This window comes from Hordeum vulgare, chromosome 1H (assembly GCF_904849725.1).
Source record: "Hordeum vulgare subsp. vulgare chromosome 1H, MorexV3_pseudomolecules_assembly, whole genome shotgun sequence".
NCBI lineage: Eukaryota > Viridiplantae > Streptophyta > Magnoliopsida > Poales > Poaceae > Hordeum > Hordeum vulgare.
Window position 1 is genome coordinate 447777376 of NC_058518.1, and position 19044 is coordinate 447796419.

Sequence of the window (19044 nt, forward strand, 5' to 3'; positions counted from 1 at the left end):
TTTTTTTTTTGTACGAGTGGATTAGGTTTTTGAAACTCAAAAGTTATGAGTGATTAAAAATAAAATACAGATGGTGCAGGCCCATGTGGTGGTGCGTGTTATGACAATTTAACAGTCAACCAAATGGAGTTTACAATGACAATTTTGATCATGTGCTTATTACAGAAAATAAACAAATCATATGCAGATTGCTCTATGTTCAGATGACAAGAAAATAAGGAGCAAACACTTTCAGATGCAACAAAAAAATCTTCTGGTAACAACTTTCTGACAATCTGAAATAGTGTTACTGTCTGCTATGGAGGCACTCCTGATGCTATGGAGGTAGAATAGACTAAAACAAAGACAGCTCTGAATTCGATTCACACAAATATGAACTGTTGTTGTTACACTCTGGTGTATCGTAAGTACAGTAACGCAGCTCTCTTGATTCGAAAGCCAAGCAAATCACTAAAAGATATGAAGAATATAGTTGTTGTTTACACCCTGGTGTATCAGACAGTAACAGTAAGTAACGAAGCTTTCAAGATCGAAAGCCGAGCAACAAATCCTAAAGCAGCCTAGGCGAGGTTTTGGGGAGGGGCAACTGCTGGGGCGTGCAGGGACACACGCCCATACTGCTCACAAGAGTACTTCTTGTAGATGGCCTTGAGCTTGCTCTGCGGGGCAGCGGCGTGAGCCATGACTAGCATCTTGGCAGGCTCCCTGAAACCAACGAACAGATAGAATTTCCATGAATTCCAGCTCATTCAGCCAAGTTCATCGATCAGGTAGTAGACAACAGAAAGACAAGTAAATGGGTCACTCACAGGAGCTGTGGTTCAGCTAGTCCGGTGTGATGCTTAAGGGTTTCTGTCCAGATAGGGCTTCTTTTCAGCGTGCACCGAGCAGCGTACACGGCAGACGCTGCCAGCAGCGAGGGGCGCACGGTGACCAGCTTGTATTCCATGAGCGCCATCTCGGCGAAGAAGAATATCATGTTTGCAAGCTGCATTCATTCACAAGAACAGGAGGAAACGAAGTTCAGCACTACGTAGGACGCAAATTCCATGTCAGACAGAGACAAGTTCAGAGATCAGAATCAAAATCCATGACCAATTCTTCTCACCTCCTTGTCGCCCCCGGCTGCCTTGGCGAACCGCACCAGGAAGACGTACGGGGTGGGCACCGTGAGGTTCCAAGCCATGCTGTTCAGGATATTCTTCTCCATGGACAGGATCTGCTGCCTCGAGTAGGAGTTATCGGCGATGGATATGAAATCGCCTACCTGCAGACAACAGACACTTCAGATTCAGAGTTCCTTCACAGAACAGACATGAACAGATACTCGAACGAACAGGCGATCGATGGATGCAAAGGGGGTGAGAGAAAGTGTTTGGCCATACCTCGGGCGCCCAGATCTCCTCGTACTTGCAGGCGATGAGCATGGCCGCGATGCCGACGAGCTGCAGCTCTCGCCGGGGCACCGCCTGCAAGGAGAGGAACCTGTCGATGACGTAGATCGTCAGGTACATGCTCTCGGGCATGAGCTCAAATTTGTGCGTGACTTCCACAAGCCAGTCCATCAGGATAGCCCTCATCTTGGGGTTGACCTCCGGCTGGCTCCCCATGTAATCGATGGGCCGGCACTCGTGCTGCAACACGTATAGATTGGTCAAACATCGTCAGGACAGTTGCTTGCCGCGTGTCACTTGAACAGGCATGCTGAAGTGGGAGGTTTGTGGTTACCTGTGCCTCCTTGTAATACTTGTAGATGTCGTTGATGTAATCGACGACGGCGAGCTGGTTGTCACCGTCCAGCTTGTCGATGTCATCAATCGAGGCCTCCTGTATTCACAAGAACACGCGAGCAGAGTTAAGGCACTGGGATGAGCGGTAAGGGCAGAGAGAGGTGTTGGTTGGATGGAGCGCGTCGCTCACCTTCGACCGATGGTTGAGCACGGTCGTGAGGGTGTGGACGACCTTCTTCCTTGAGATCTTGGGGGCAGCGCCGGCGGCGGCGCCCTCGGACGGCTTTCTGTTTTCGTCTGAGCCGGTGGCGATATTGGCGGCCGCCGGCTCGGGGATCGGGGCGGCGGCGGCCTTGACAGGGTCCTTCTTGGCAACCCGCTTCTGGGCGGGCCGCGCTGCTGGAGGAACAGCTACGTCGTTCTGCAAACCACCACATCGATTTAGATTAGAATCCATCATCAAGAAACTGGTTTCGAAATCCATCATCAAGAAATTGGTTTCGAAGGCATGGAGGATCGGAAAGGGGGCTCGTGTCCGTACCTTTGATGGCTCGGCCTGGGCCTTCTTCAAGAGCTGAGCGCCGAAGCTCCTTGTGATCGGGCGATTGATCCCCGCCGGCAGCTGGATCTTCCTGTTGCAGCGAACAAGAAGGGATTCAGTCCAGGACATGGAACAGAAAGAAAAAGCAGAGGACGGGATTTGATCCTTGCGCTGATTTTTTTCTTACCCGTCGAGGACGGTGGTTTGGACTACGTTGCCGATGTCCCCGAGCACCCGCCTGTTTCCTCCAGCAACGCGGCCACCGGCGGCGGCGCCCTTCTGCCTCCCTGCCGGGCCTTCTGCACCTGGGCATCAGGAAGGAGAAACATGAGTAAAAGATGAAGAAATCGCTTGTTTGGCGCACGGATCGGGCAAGAAACTCGCTCGCATCGCACTGTCCTGGTTGGAAACATCAACAAAATCCGATCTTGGCGAATCAGACTCGTAAGATGAACAGATCAAGAACTCGAACGAAACAAGCGCCCAGCGGCGCAGGAGTTCCAGATCGAGAACGATCGTTCCCGACGCGGTGCGGCAAAAAAGGAAGATTCGGTGGGCGGGCGGACGGGCGGCTCACCTCCGTTGGCCGCCGGCTGCGGAGCGGCAGCCGCGTGCTGGTTGTTGTGCCTCGTCGCCATGAGTTGCGCTTGTTCCGGCTCCGTTAGAAGACCTCGGGAACCGGCGAGGTGCGGCTCCTCCGGCGAGCTCCCGGACGGAACAGGGCGGCCTCCGATTCGTCCCTGCTACGGCTGCGCTCGTCGGGTTGGGGGATTGGTCGATTGGATTGGAGGGGGGCGGGGGCGGGGGATGGTGTGGGGGACGGGGCGGGAGGGGGCTGGGGCTTTATTTCGGACCGGCCTCCAACGGTCGGGAGATCCGACTCTCCGGCACGGGAACTAGCCGTTGGGGCTACCGTTCAAGGGAAGTTTTTACCGGCGCGTGGATCTCACGGTAATTTTTTTGGTAATTTCTTGGCTGTGTTCCGTGCTCGTATGCACTCGCTTTGAATTATTCTCAAGAAGAAAGGAAAACTCTCTCTACGCGTCTCGTGCTGTTGAAGCCTCAAACGGAACGGATACGGGGTACTACCGTTTCTTCCCCATCCTAGCGAGGTGAAACGCGACGTGATTGGGATGGGACTCACAAGTGCTACTTCGTGCGCGAGGACCAAACTGTTGTGAAGCCATTTTTCTTTTGGCGGCTATTACAAATGAGCCGACTCATTTGTTCTAGTCGTAAGCCATATTGGCAGCCCTCCGATCGGACGAGTCCTTACCGTTTGATTAAGTCGCGACATCGCCCCACGCCAGTAGCAACGCATCGACAACCTTCGTAGCATTCGAATTACTGCATTGAAGCGACAAGTCCCTACCTGAGCCCCGCGGATCACGGGCGACGACGCGATCGGTGACCTACGGCGACTCCGCCCTCCCCCACCCACCCTCCCGCCTGCCACCCATCGTCGTCGTTCTGCCCGAGATATCCGTCGTCTGCAACACTCGTAATACTCGAGCCGCCCCTGACTGGTTGGATCCAAGGCGCAGCACATCTACACAAACATGGTTGCTTCCACTTTTAATCGAAGCTTCAATGGATCAGTTGCATCCACGTGGACGGATCAAACTCCGACGAATTACGTACTACCTCCTGCCAGTACCTACAGAAATCTACCAGTGTTCTTTGGAGAAAATCAACCTTCTACTATCAATTCTTCTGCAAATTAGATGAGTACTATGTAAATAGAACTTGTGTTGTAATGTCACTCTTGAAATTAACCTTCTCTGTAAAATATGAAGCACTCCTTGTGATTCCTTGTTTTTTTTGACTTAAACATGGTAGTCTCCGTTCAGAAAAGAAATCAGTAGGGTGCTGCAAAAAAATCAGAAAATTCAAAAACAACAGTGTGGGATGTGTGTGTTAAAAAATGTTCTGAAAATTCAGCCTTAAAAATTCACAAAGTTCGTGTCAAAAAGTTATGTTTATGCTTTGTTGACACAAGAACCTAAACAATGTCCTCATTTGATGTTAAAACAGTTCAGTTTATGCTCTTGTGAGACCTAAACAGTGTGTTGTCTTGATGTTTCCAGTCTTACTGATGAATACAATTGGTTGCAATAGAAGGAGAGATTATTGTTGAAACTATTGTTAAATAAGAGGATTCAGAAATCATTGTTTTCATATTGAAGATGATTTTAGGATGTTGAGTTAGAAATGAAGTAACAAAATAATGAAAGTGACTTTTGAAAAACTAGTAATGCCATGCTTCAAGCTGCTAATGGCATTCAACAAATAATTAAATATTTATATTTAGGAGCATTTGCATATTGTTCAAAAAGGATGCATGGTTGTACTATTGATGGCTTTTTCATAGGATGTTGATGATGGGACACGAGCTCAACAGAGTTATGCGGCACCTGATTTTGCAACAAATCCAGGAACGAATTCACATGGTGGACACAACTCAACCGATGCAATGTATGATGGTGATGAAGAGGATGAAGAGATTTCATCGCAACCACTTTTACCCTATGTTAGCATGCAATTTGACACTTTTGATTATGCTAGAACATTCTACAATGAATATCTCTTCAAGACTAGATTTGGAATACACATAGACGCTTCTAAAAACAGACAAAAGAAAGGTCCTAAGACAATTATCAAGAGGGTTTTTCAGTGCTATGCTTGGAGCGTCCCGTTCTTTACTTTTTAGTTTGTTTTAGTTTTGCTTGTTGTTCATAACAAGTTAGAACCTAGACTTCCTTGTTTGGGAGAGAAACACGCTTCATTCCACTCTAGAACACAACATAGGTTTTCATGCTTATCTTTTTGTGTGTGTTCTCTATCTTTACATAGCTGCTGGCATGATTAGCTCTTATTTTTCCATGCTATATCTTTTTAAGAGCTTTTATTTAGGTTGCTTTTGGAACTCTCTTGAGTTATCATGCTTATCTTGTTTAGAGAGTGGGATTGTTGCACTGAGTTGTGTGTCTTGCATGAGTAGGTAATTGAGGTTGCTATTTAAGTATAGTAGTAACTTGCAATAGTTTTGAGGTATTGATTTGAGTAATGTTTGGACTATTGGTGCCAAGAGCTTGAGCCTATTAGTGATAGGTGTCGTATTTTGGAAAATCCGTGTGTTTTTCAAAAACTAAAAATTAGTTGAGAACTCTAGCTACTAGATTGATCGCTAACCTCTAGAGGGGTTGGAATATATAGAGTACCTTCACGTTACCATGGGTCGAGGATGCGCAATGATAACCAAACACCCAAACACTCCTCCTCGGGGTACTTGTCTCTTTGTGAATCTCCTAACTAGATAGAGAGTTACGGATAATAAGTGCATGAGTTTTTCGGACTAATGTGAGTATTCGATTGTTGGCACTTCCACCATCCATATTTTGCTAGCCTCTTTGGTACAGTGCATTGCCCTTTCTCATCTTGAGAGTTGGTGCAAACTTCGCCGGTGCATCCAAACCCTTGGCATGATACACTCTGTCCTCATTAGCCTCATTATATCTTTCCTCGAAACGGCCACCATACTGTTGGAAATATGCCCTAGAGGCAATAATAAAATGGTTATTATCATATTTCCTTATTCATGATAATCGTTTATTGTTCATGCTATAATTGTATTAACAGGAAACAGTAATACATGTGTGAATAAATAATGTGTCCCTAGCAAGCCTCTAGTTGGCTAGCTCGTTAATCAATAGATGATCATGGTTTCCTGATCATAGACATTAGATGTTATTGATAACGATATCACATCATTGGGAGAATGATGTGATGGACAAGACCCAATCCTAAGCATAGCACTAGATCGTATTGTTCGTATGCTAAAGCTTTTCTAATGTCAAATGTCTTTTCCTTCGACCGTGAGATTGTGCAACTCCCAGATACCGTAGGAGTGCTTTGGGTGTATCAAACGTCACAACGTAACTGGGTGACCAGGGTCGGTCCTAACTTATCAGGGGCCCGGGGCGAACAGACAAAAATGGGCCTAGCAGCAATATAAGAGAATTAAAAAAATTCACTTATATAGATGCATAATACAAATATTTCATTTGACTTAACCACAGCAGCAATATTCATCGGCAAATAAGGTAATAATGATACACCATGTATCCACACTAATAAACCATATGAGTTCTAGCGACCAACAAAAGTCTTAGTTCTCAACCAAATTAGGATTTCTAACAACAGAATGTCTCTCTCCCAGTCTGCCATAGTCCCATTCTTCATATCTCCAAGTCTCTCTCCCATCCTTCTTCTCTCCAAGTCTCCCCCATCCTTCTTCTCTCCATGTCTCTCTGATGGCCTGTAAAACCAAACTAAAAATAGTCATCGACATAAGAAGCGACCTCTTCGAGCATTATTGGATGTAAAATCATCAATGACAGTATCAAGATTGATATCATCCAACATATTTTTCTCAATACAACACATGGCCAGACCGTTTAGTCTTTCCTGGGACATGCTTCTTGCTCATTATGGTTTTCAGTATTGGAAGCATTTTTGCGCTCATTATAATTTTCACCCAGATTGGGGTCATTTTCAGCATCTACGGTCTCATCAGGTTGTTGTTCTACATCACTTCGAACATGTATTTGTTCAGAATTCGCAGCAACGACATTCCTAGATACAAACTTGCACATAGAGCCCTTTTGAGATTCAATGAGCTTATCATCTAGTTTCTTCTTTTTTCTTTTTTCCCACCCAGACTTGTGTTTTTTAGGCAACATTTTTAAGTGAAAGGAGAGGGAACACCTGAATTTGTTGGAGTAGTGTAGAAGAAATTATCCAAGCATCTTGTCTTTGTCTCCTTGTCTCTCTGCTTATCTCCTGCTCTCCGTCTTTGTCTCCTTGTCTCTCTGCTTATCTCCCCCAAAGCAAGCAGGCAACCTGCACACAAGATAGAAGACAAATCCAAAATACGTACACAGGTTAATATCAAAGGGAGAAAATAATGCGAACAGCCCTGAATGCGAATCACAGCTTGTTGCCTGACCCGGCTGCCCTTTGCCCGCCCGCAACTTGTGCCCTGCCGCCGGCCGAAAGCTGGGATGGGAATACTTATAGAGGCGAAAAATCTGTAGGGCGGGAGGAGGAATCAAGATTGTATAATTATCCCAACGGCAAAATCCATTGACTTGCATGGCCATATGTGATGTGTGCTTTGGAATCTGCTGCAGCACAGTAATGGAGAAGGAGAATGATAGGGGAGAGGAAAAGAATGACGGCGGAGGCGTGCGTCATTCACCAGGTCAATTGGTCGCTCGAAGCGTCTACGCGTGCGTAGTAGCGATATACCAGTAGTATGGGCTGTGTGGTCTCACAAGTCATGATTGGGCCCTTCTTTAACTCATCTACCGAATGGCTTTTTTGACTTTTTTTTAGATGTGTAGTATAAGTAGTACATAAACTGCACTAAGTCTGGCCCCCCCGTTCGCCTGGCCCCTAGGCCATCGTCCTTCTTGCCCCGGCCCAGGGACGGCCCTGTGGGTGACTATAAAGGTGCACTACGGGTACCTCTGAAAGTGTGTGTTGGGTCTCAAAAACTTCATCCACACACAACTTGAAAAGAACTCGTGAAATAGGTTAGTGCACATAAGAATAAATCAACTCTTTATGTACTGCCAATACAAGTTGCATGATAATTTTCAAACATTATCTACTGTTTACTATCATTTTCATAATTTATATCTATCAATATAGGCTATGAAAATTATAGGATAAATAGATAACAAAACTATGATAATAATCTGTCTAAATAGGACAATCTGTATCAATTAATTCGAAAAGTATACCTATGTAACTCAAACAATTTTGAAAATTCAGGACATAATAAATAATTTTTTTGACAATTTTGTGTAAAAATTTCAGAAACTTTCCACGTTCCAGTAAAATCTGATAATTCAAATACTACAGTAAAAGTTTCCGTTTTTGTACAACACACATCACAAATGCAATTCAAGCATTGTAAAGGCACTTCTTGGAACTTTTTATTGAAGAACAAGATTATAAATAACATCTAACAAAGAACAATGAAATGAAATAATGCTCCAAACTAAACACATATCATGTAACGAATAAAAATATAACTCTAATTAAGATATACCGTTAATGCTGGAGACAAAAGAGGGGATGCCTTTCGGGGTATCCCCAAGCTTAACCGCTTGAGTCTTCCTTGGATATTACCTTGGTGGTGCCTTGGGAATCCCCAAGCATAGGTTCTTGCGGCTCCTTATTCAACTCATATCGGTATCTCACCTAAAGCTTGAAAACTTCAATCACACAAAATTTAACAGAACTTCACGAGATGGGCTAGTGTAACAAAGATGGATCATTCATTTAGGTACTATCAAGACAAGATTAATAATTGTTCTCATATAATACCTACATTATTATCTCATTCTCATAATTTATATCACTCAATATAAGTTATGAAAACACTAAAATAAGCAAACTATTCACGCAAAACAGAATTTGTCAAAAACACAACAGTCTGTAAAGATCAGAATAAATGTCGTACTTCCCTATATCTGAAAATTCTGAAATATTATGACAATGCATAGAATTTGCATATAAAAATTGTGTAAAAAAATTCAGATTTTTTTGACGCTCGAGTAAAATCAGAGAAATTCTGCACTGAACGTAAAAGTTTCTGTTTTTGCACAGAATCAAACAAACAAGTACCCACACTATCCCAAAGGCTTTGGCACCTTATTGAAATAAAAGACACAAAACATTATTAATACAATAGCTTAATCATGTGAACACACGAAAATAGGAAGGATAAATATTGAATTGTCTCCCAACAAGCACTTTTCTTTAATGTCTTTTAGCTAGGCATGATAATTTCAATGATGCTTTTCTCACATAAAAGTTATGAATTGAAACACAATGGAAGCATCGTAAAGCATATGAAAAACATATTTAAGTCTAACTCACTTCCTATACATAGCCCGACGAGCGGGCCTAAGAGGACTGCACATCGAGGGGACCCGAGAAGAACCCCTGCTCGATGGGCCCGGAGAGGAAGCCACCAGAGAAGATGCGGAGGAGACGAGATCGAAGGGAAACCGAGGGACCCGCTGCAACGGGACAACGACGAAGGAATCAGAGCTCTCGAACCCTGAGGCGGCAGTGGATTCGTCGGTCAGCAGGAGGAGCGCGGAGGCTCAGAGTGGCGTATAGACGTTAGCGGAAAGCGCAGCGCCCGAGATGGCACGGAACGTGGTGGTCTCCTAGGCCGCCGTCGCCTTGTCGTTGGGCACGAGCACGTCTCAATCGTCTGCAGTGGAGTAGTAGTAGTGGATCGGGGGCAGCTTATCGGAGCACACGTAGCAGAAGGAGTGGCCTGATACGTCTCCGTCGTATCTACTTTTTCGAACTCTTTTGCCCTTGTTTTGGACTCTAATTTGCATGATTTGAATGGAACTAACCTGGACTGACGTTGTTTTCAGCAGAATTGCCATGATGTTGTTTTTGTGCAAAAATAAAAGTTCTCGGAATGTCCTGAAAATTTACGGAGATTTTTTCTGGAATAAAAGAAAAATACCTGCGCAAATCCACCGGAGGGGGCGTGCCAGTGGGCCACAAGCCCACAGGCCACGGCCACCCCGTAGGCCGCGCCGTGAGGGCTTGTGGGGCCCACGTGGCACCACCGCCCCCAAACTCAGCTATATATCTTCCGTCTCGCCCGGAAAAAAATCAGAGAGAAGGTTTCATCGCGTTTTGCGATACGGAGGCGCCGCCACATCCCGTTCTTCATCTGGAGGGCAGATCTGGAGTCCATTTGGGACTCCGGAGAGGGGAAATCGTCGGCATCGTCATCATCAACCTTTCTCCATTGACAATTCCATGATGCTCTTCACTGTTCGTGAGTAATCTCATCGTAGGCTTGCTGGACGGTGATGAGTTGGATGAGATCTATCATGTAATCGAGTTAGTTTTTGACGGGGATTGATCCCTGGTATCCACTATGTTCTAGATTGATGTTGCTACTACTTGGCTATGCTTAATGCTTGTCACTAGGGCCCGAGTGTCATGATTTCAGATCTGAACCTATTATGTTGTCGCCAATATATGTGTGTTCTAGATCCTATCTTGCAAGTTGTAGTCACCTACTATGTGTTATGACCCGGCAACCCCGGAGTGACAATAGCCGGAACCACTCTCGGAGATGACCATAGTATGAGGAGTTCATGTATTCACCACGTGTTAATGCGTTGATCCGGTTCTTTATTAAAAGGAGAACCTTAATATCCCGTAGTTTCCATTAGGACCCCGCTGTCACGGGAGAGATGGACAATAGATGTCATGCAAGTTCTTTCCCTAAGCACGTATGACTACATACGGAATACATGCCTACATTAGATTGACGAACGGGAGCTAGTTACTTATCTCTCCGTGTTATAGCTGTTACATGATAAATCACATCCGTAATACTCATCCATCACCGATCCACTGCCTACGAGTCTTTTACTACCGGTCCTTGCTACGTTACTTTGCCTAGGCTTGTCCCTTGCTACAAAAGGGATTGAGCCACTTTGTCACTCTGTTGCTACTGCTGCTACTGCTGTTCCTTGCTACTTTGCTGCTACTTGTTGCAAGACTTTTCTATAGCCGTTGCGAGGGAAGAATAGTTCCCCGTCCACGTGCTTTTTACTGACGTCATTGATACAACAGTTAGGAATAGTCTGCCGTCAACGGATCGTTTCTGACACCCTTGCTATCATACTACTTTGCTACTGATACTTTGCTTGCAGATACTAATATTTCAGGTGTGGTTGAATTTAACGAATTCAGCTGCTAATACTTGAGAATATTATTTCGCTTCCCTTGCATGAACCAACAAATTTGGGTTGAATACTCTAACCTCAAAAACTATTGCGATCCCATACGCTTGTGAGCCATCATGACCCAACCCTCGTCGAAGGCCTGGTCGGAGGGCAGCGCGACCGACACGGCGTGACAACACCGGCTCTTGCATGGGATTTTAATGCGGGAGCATCGATGGAAGGGACAGGTGGGGTCAATGCGATTAAGAGGTTGATTATCTACAAACAAACACATACATAATCACCCACGTGCCGATTCGAGAGTTTTCAACGAGCGAGGCCGAGAGATGATTTAAAAACCGTGCAATACAGCCCATACGCATGTAAACCAGGCCCAGAGATGTTTTAAAAACCGTGCGATACAGCCCATACACATGTAAATCAAACAATCAAATATAAGAAAAATGATACTCCCTGTGTCCTAAAATAAGTGTCTCAAGCTTAGTATAATTTTGTACTAGAGCTAGTATAAAGTTGAGACAGTTATTTTGGGAGTACATTCAACCGACTTTGTTACGATTTTATGGGCAACCGTCCTACTAGTAACAATTGATTCGGCCCCAAAAGAAAAAAGTTTTACAATTTTTTCTCGGAGCACACACGATCTCCGCCAGCTCGAAGTGTGAACACCTGCCGACGACGAGCCGTGCCCATGGCCCGTGCGCAGCCAGCACTGCCCAGCGCAGCTGTAGCATGCTCCCCACCCCCAACTACTTCCGCCGTACCGTCACAACCCCGCCCACGCCCACCGACGAGCGGGCCCAGCGCTTCCGCGCCCCCACCTGTCGGTACCCGCGTCCGGAAACCAACCGAAAACAAACGCAGCAGTAACACCGACAGCGGGAGGCCAGCGATGCGAAATATCCCAGGGGCAGCTCCGTCCGCTCGGCACGGTGAAATTCAAAAAGTGAAAACGACGGCCGTTCGATCCGGCCAGCCCGTTTGAGGCGACGCGCGGCGGCCGTCCGATCTAGCCCCTGCCCGGTGGTCCCCCATCCTACGGCTATATATATATTTCTCCCTGCCACCGAACACCCCCTCACCCTCCTCCGCCCACTCCCAGCCTCGCCTCGCCGCCACACTCCCCACTCCCACTGCGCTGCTCCGTCGAGCCAGCTCGCTGATCGTAAGTCCTAAGCCGCCGCCTCCTTGAGTTCACTTCCGCCAGTGCCTCGTGGATCTGATGTGCTGTATGAGTCGGCGCTTTTCCGTGTTTTTTTTCGTTTTCAAATTCGTTTGAGAACTCGAGGTCGCTTTCGGTGACGAAGTAGGAAACGAGCGTGGATCTGGGGGGTGTATCCTGTGATTTTGGCCGTGGGATGCGTCGATCTGGTGGTTTTACCTTGTCCTCGAGTTTGTATGGGGGCAGATTGGATCTGTTTTGCTGGGACTTCCCGTCAGATTCTGTAGTAGATCTGAGGCGCGCTTTTAGGGGATCTGGTGGAGGTGACGCGTGTAGATTTGGAACGGATTTACTGCTAGTTCGTGCCATGATTCCCCCCACATTAGAGATAGTCTGGAAGCCCGATTTTAGAGTACATCCTCTTTAGATGTGATTTTGGAGCATTAACCTGATGCCAAGTCAGTAGGGTAGGCAGTAGCGGGCTATTGGCTTGGTTGCACCGTTCGAACTTTGAATTTACTGTGTAACCGTATGTTGTCGTTGTCGTTCTAAATCGTAATCCAGTCATAGGGATTGGTCGTTCATAATGACCCCAAATAAGTAGTAGATTATTTTATTCAGAAAGCCAGACAACTCAGATCTTGCTTTGTTTTGAGTAAATCTGGCTGGATCAGTCGTTTCCCACGCCGTACTACTGCAGTATGCGAGTCCTGCTTACCCGATGTGTTTTATGATTTCAGAGAGAAGATGAGGGAGATCCTCCACATTCAGGGTGGTCAATGTGGAAACCAGATTGGTTCCAAGTTCTGGGAGGTGGTTTGTGACGAGCATGGCATCGACCCCACTGGGCGGTATGTCGGCACCTCTGACCTGCAGCTGGAGCGTGTCAATGTCTACTATAATGAGGCCTCATGCGGCCGCTTTGTGCCCCGGGCTGTTCTTATGGATCTGGAGCCTGGTACTATGGACAGTGTTCGTACTGGACCATACGGGCAGATCTTCCGCCCTGACAACTTCGTGTTTGGGCAGTCTGGTGCTGGTAACAATTGGGCCAAGGGTCATTACACCGAGGGTGCAGAGCTCATTGACTCTGTTCTTGACGTTGTCAGGAAGGAGGCTGAGAACTGTGACTGCCTTCAAGGTAACTGAACTTGAATTGAATTATTTCGTATATGCAGATTTGAATTATGTTGTCACTCGATAAGAAGTTCTAGGCTACAATATGTATTATGCCAGCAATGCTATGCGATGCTGCTGTGGCATCTTCTGTTTGTATCCTTCTTATTTATAGCCATGATTACTTGTTTGTAAATAAGGGTACTGGTTGGAAACCCTACGTACTTGGATAACTTTGTGTATGATCATTCAGAGTTAGTACTAGGTCTCTGCTTACATTGTTTTGTATTCTTGTCATGGCACTTGTTACTTCCGTATCTGGTGAATTATTTCATAGTGCCATCTAGCATAACTAATGATTATGTATCTATGCTGCTTTCGTAGAATATATTTGGTAGTTTAGCATCTAAGCAGTGGTTATCTATTTATGTTCAGCATTACCACTATACACTTCAAATCATTGTTTAGAAGAATCTTTTTATGTTTTCAGGTTTCCAAGTATGCCACTCTCTTGGTGGTGGTACTGGATCAGGCATGGGGACACTTTTGATATCAAAGATCAGGGAGGAGTACCCAGACCGCATGATGTTAACATTCTCTGTTTTCCCTTCACCGAAAGTATCTGATACTGTGGTTGAGCCTTACAATGCCACTCTTTCGGTCCATCAGTTGGTTGAGAATGCAGATGAGTGCATGGTTCTTGACAACGAGGCCCTTTATGACATCTGTTTCAGGACTCTTAAGCTGACCACTCCCAGCTGTAAGTGAAATTTGCACCTTTTTATTGTTATTTTCTACAGATGACTTTGAGCATGATGTGTAGTCTAATTTTGAATAATTTTTACTGCATGCTATAATATGCTCAATAACACAAATATTCATGCTGAATTTCTATTCACAGCTGGAAAAATGAAAAATGACGTAGTTCATTGGCTTACCTTTTTGGATAATATTTCTCCAAGTTATTTCTTTATAGCAGTTCTGGTTTTCTTAGACATGGTCTGAAACTCTAATTGGACTCTTGTGCTTGAGTTATTTGCTCAGGGCTTTCATTTATCTGCACTTCTTCACTATTACACCATTTCAAATACTACATTATTATCATTCAAACCTGTCTTGGTTGAGATTTTGCTTATAGGTTGGATATGTGAGAATGACTGTTAGTTGTCATGCTAATCTGAAAAAGTGTTTGTGACTATATGTGTTAGTTATTGTTTCATCCTGGATGCTATTTTTTAATTATGTTGCTTGCTGTGTCTTGACGTTTTTTCCATCGGTGCTGATTTCTGCAGTTGGAGATTTGAACCATTTGATCTCTGCCACCATGAGTGGAGTGACCTGCTGCCTGAGGTTCCCTGGCCAGCTGAACTCCGACCTCCGGAAGCTGGCAGTGAACCTGATCCCCTTCCCACGTCTCCACTTCTTCATGGTTGGGTTCGCGCCCCTGACCTCCCGCGGCTCCCAGATGTACCGCTCCCTCACCGTCCCGGAGCTCACCCAGCAAATGTGGGACTCCAAGAACATGATGTGCGCCGCGGACCCCCGCCACGGCCGCTACCTCACTGCCTCGGCCATGTTCCGTGGCAAGATGAGCACCAAGGAGGTGGACGAGCAGATGATCAACGTGCAGAACAAGAACTCATCCTACTTCGTGGAGTGGATCCCCAACAACGTCAAGTCGAGCGTGTGCGACATCGCGCCGAGGGGCCTGTCCATGGCGTCCACCTTCATCGGCAACTCCACGTCCATCCAGGAGATGTTCCGGCGTGTGAGCGAGCAGTTCACGGCCATGTTCCGGCGCAAGGCCTTCCTTCACTGGTACACGGGCGAGGGCATGGACGAGATGGAGTTCACCGAGGCCGAGAGCAACATGAACGACCTCGTCGCCGAGTACCAGCAGTACCAGGACGCCACCGCCGACGAGGAGGAGGAACTGTACGAGGACGAGGACGACGCCGACCTTCAGGAGTAGGGAGGGGCGAGGTCTGTTCTTGGTCGTCGTGCTCAGGGTCAGGGGGCTATTTCTGATGGCTCCCTGTCGCTGCTAGTAGTTTGTATGTTGCGGTTTGGGTGTGACGGGGCTGCCCCCATCTTCGGGGAGTCGTGGACTTGTTGCTTGTGTAGTTTGCATTTGTCAGAGTTAATTTGGTAGTCAGTTTGTTGGCGGTGAACTTGAATATCTAGCAGGTTTGTAATATGGCTCGTTCTGAATCCCAAGGAATGTTTGCTGTTTGACATGGTCTTTGTGCTTCTCCAAGTCCTCCACGCCAATGGCAATATCGGGACTAGATGCACTAGTCACAGCAGAAGAGTCACAGCTTCTTTTTCCATGCCAGGTCGCCACCTCGATATATTACGTGCCATGCTGTGCCGTCGGCAGCGTTTGACTATCTTGTTGTCTCTCTCTCTTCTCTGGACTTCAGTGGCCCGGTACCGGAGTGATATCACATCTGGTTGGAGTTGCCCGCTCGCCAGGAAATCGTCAACGGTACAACGACGGCTCGTATTCGTACCCTACCGCAATAGCTAGTACTACTACTGTAGTAGATTCGGCTCGATTGCAGCAGTCGTTTTCGTGTCCCGAGCCACAGCACCCAGTGCCGATTTCGATTTGTCTGTCGCCAACTGAAAGCGAGGTCACGTACGTACGCACCGCCGAGATTTCGGTTGGTTGTTCTGCCTTTTTGCGCGAGCTCTGCATGGATCGCTTCTGCCACACGCCACGGGTAGCGCGAGGCCTGTTGGAAAGTACATAGCGTGCTCTCAACACCATCGGGTAAAGCCTACAGTTGACATGTCTGTCCGTGGTCGCCTTTCGAGAGAGATCACACAACCGCACCGACGCAGTTTAAAGCCTTAAACAAGGCGCAAACACAAACCACGTTCACGACAACACGAGATAATTTACAGGCGTGAGCAGAAAAAAAAGAAGGCTCAGATTAGCTGCACGAAAAGGCTCAGACTACGAGTGGCACTGTACTACGTCTGCTCGGCTGTATGTGCTTGGAAGAAGAAAGGACTCTCATCAGGCTGGCTTGCTACGGTGGTGGTGGTCGCGGCCTCTGCCCCACAGCGCCGGCCAGCACCCGATGTCCAGAGACGCCTGCATCCTGAAACATTTGAACGTCCGTAAACAGATTAGCAGGTGGTCGGTGTTGGGAAGCACGTAGTACGTATTATTTGCGCGTTTCTGTGCGCTTTTGGTCAGTGTGTCGTCGTCGTCACTGTTGCAATTTCATGTCGCTGAACATGAGTTGTTCCATGTTTCTCTGAACCGATTGCTAGCAAAGTCAAAAGGTTTAATCATGTCGTGTGGTCTAAAGGAGGAGGGAGGGACACTTGGACTTGTCAAACAAACAGGAGATCCTGAGGAAATGAGGAAGGAATTTAGAGGGTGTTTGGATACTCTCTAGTCATGTGACTAGTAGTAGTCAGACTAAAAGGCCCTGTTTGGAAGGTGACTACTACTAGTCAGCATTAAATGTCTATGTATTAAATTATTCTCATTTCTCTCCCTTCCATTGGCGTGCCAGCATAGGAGGATGAGCCTGCAACAGGATGGGCCCGTCAATTAATTGGAGAAAAGACTTTAGTCACTTTTAGTTGGGGGTGGGGCGACTAGGGACTAAACTAGTTTTAGTCACCCATTAGTCAGGGGTGTTTGGAGGTTTACTGAATAAAGGTGACTACTACTAGTCTCTAGTCTCTAGTGATCCAAACACCCTCTTAAAACCCGTTTGTTGGAGAAAGAATTCTCGTGGCCGCGCACTCGTTTTGGTTGTGGGGCTGGAAACAATGACATGAGTAATTATTAGCATTTATAATGGTTGCGAAATGTGTTTATTGTCATGTGAACACAGGAAAATCTAATGCACTTGCAGATGTTCAGTGCAACCATACTCCTACTCCTAAAATGCGGTCGGCTTGTCTCTAGAAGGGGTACTTCACCAGCAAGTTAAAAGTATACAGCTACTGTAACTCCGGTGACCAGAAAAGATCTCGACATGATTAGCAATTTGCAAGTACTGTGTACTCTTTTCCTGGGTGGATTCACTGACTATTTGGCTGCATGGCTAATCATGCGAATCGAAATTTTAATCACTGCATCCATGGTGTGAATTTCGAGAAGCGGTAGGATCACATGCTCTGGCAGTTGAGACTTGAGAACAAAAAAACCTCACCTGGTTTTGCCGGCAGCGACCATCGGCGGCGCGCTCGGCCGTGCCCCCGCGGCCGGCATCACCCCCCGGCCAGGCCGCGGCGCCGTCATGCTCCTGGTGAGGAGACACGGCACGTAGAAGTTGAGGAGCACGCCGTTGCCGTCCGCGCCTCCCCCGCAGCTGCCCCTGTTGTCGCTCCGCCGTCTATGCAGCCTCCTCTCCTTCCCCGCCACCGCCGCCGCTTGCTGCCGCTTCGTCGCCGGGGCCTCCTCCCGCCTCTGCTCGGCCGCCTCCTCCCTCCCCTTATGCGCCAGCGCCGGCGCCGGCGGCGGCGACGGCGAGGCGTGGCCGGGGTCGACGAGGTCGGAGAAGGAGAGCTCGCGGTTGGAGTCGTCGCCGCCGTCGAAGTCGGCGAGGAGGCCCAGCATCTCCTCCCGGTTCCTGGCGACCCGCCGCGCCCGCGCCGGCTTGCCACCGGGGGGAGCGAGCGCCTCCATCGTGCGGTGGCTCGCGCTGGTGTCCGTCGTACGTGTGGCTCTGGTCCTGATGATCGGTCGGTGCCCTCGCTTCCAGGACAAGGATGCTCTGGCCGCGTCGGTTATGTAGGGAGAGCTTTGCTCGGTTGCTCTTGCTCGGTGCCGCTTTTCCTGGGGTCGTCCTCTTTTTCTTCAGTGCAGTTCAGGTCAAGGTAGGCTGACAAGACGAGCACGCGATCTAGAAGGCCAGGATTTGTGTTGAAGACGTGTCCTTTTCCGTCCACTTCAGCCCCTCTTTTTTTCATTTTATTCCGTGGCGGGAGACGCACACATGAGTGAGTTTAGGGGGGCATTCGAATCTCATGCGATGCGATGCACGTAAAAGAATCACACGTAGCTCGATCGAGTGGATGGAATCCAGTTTACTGGCGTGTGTTTGGTTGAGGTCAGTCTTATTAACTGTAAAAACCGCCCCGTACGTTGAGTTGAGCACAGCCGCTGTGGTCGCCATCGGGTCGAGGAACGAGGAGTCGCCGGCGGAGCGTACAGCGGTACAGGAGTCCGATCTCTCGCGCTGCACGTACACGCGTTTTGGCGGATACGGGGATCGTCGGAGCACGGCGCCGATGCCGATCTATCACCCGCCAAATTTAAGAGGATTCAATGGAAGAGTCGACCCACGCGCCACAGGTTTTCTAGAAAGGGAAACGGCAGCGGCGACTCATCGCCGGATCAAGCACGCACCCAAACGTCTCCTTCGCTTTCTCCTAGTACCTCGTCAGCAACATCCAGCTCGTCAGGGCTGGGCCGGGCCGGGCCGGTAGGAAGAGGCCCTCTGTGTCAAACTCCAAAATGAGGCCCAGCTCACTAGAAACATATACATCAAGCAATGTGTTGAAATCTCAAAAGAATGATACACAAATCAAGAAATGTGTCGACTTTGATCTTAAACACTAGGCGTCAAGATCAATTGAGGCACATGTATAGAAAACATGAGAAAACACACATGGAAATTCACTTTGGAACATGGAGCATATGCTCCTCCCACAGTTTTT

At 47.4% G+C, this 19044-nt stretch overlaps 3 protein-coding genes across 3 annotated transcripts; 1 reads left to right on the forward strand and 2 right to left on the reverse strand.

The window, feature by feature from the left end:
- Window positions 1-335: 335 nt before the first annotated feature.
- On the reverse strand, window positions 336-3085 carry LOC123444065 (cyclin-B1-5-like). The gene is made up of 9 exons (XM_045120674.1): window positions 2849-3085; window positions 2459-2576; window positions 2272-2362; window positions 1921-2151; window positions 1729-1827; window positions 1386-1634; window positions 1109-1267; window positions 810-988; window positions 336-705 (listed from the first exon to the last, which is right to left on the reverse strand). Exons 1-9 carry the CDS (start codon window positions 2907-2909, stop codon window positions 561-563), a joined length of 1332 nt encoding a protein of 443 aa, XP_044976609.1. The 5' UTR covers window positions 2910-3085; the 3' UTR covers window positions 336-560.
- Window positions 3086-12134: 9049 nt separating this feature from the next.
- On the forward strand, window positions 12135-15588 carry LOC123444074 (tubulin beta-5 chain). Its single transcript, XM_045120686.1, has 4 exons — window positions 12135-12240; window positions 12978-13378; window positions 13844-14113; window positions 14646-15588. The coding sequence occupies exons 2-4, from the start codon at window positions 12985-12987 to the stop codon at window positions 15323-15325; spliced, it is 1344 nt and encodes a 447-aa protein (XP_044976621.1). The 5' UTR covers window positions 12135-12240; window positions 12978-12984; the 3' UTR covers window positions 15326-15588.
- Window positions 15589-16094: 506 nt separating this feature from the next.
- LOC123444083 lies at window positions 16095-18253 on the reverse strand. The gene is made up of 2 exons (XM_045120699.1): window positions 17535-18253; window positions 16095-16463 (listed from the first exon to the last, which is right to left on the reverse strand). Exons 1-2 carry the CDS (start codon window positions 18008-18010, stop codon window positions 16379-16381), a joined length of 561 nt encoding a protein of 186 aa, XP_044976634.1. The 5' UTR covers window positions 18011-18253; the 3' UTR covers window positions 16095-16378.
- Between the last annotated feature and the right edge of the window lie 791 nt (window positions 18254-19044).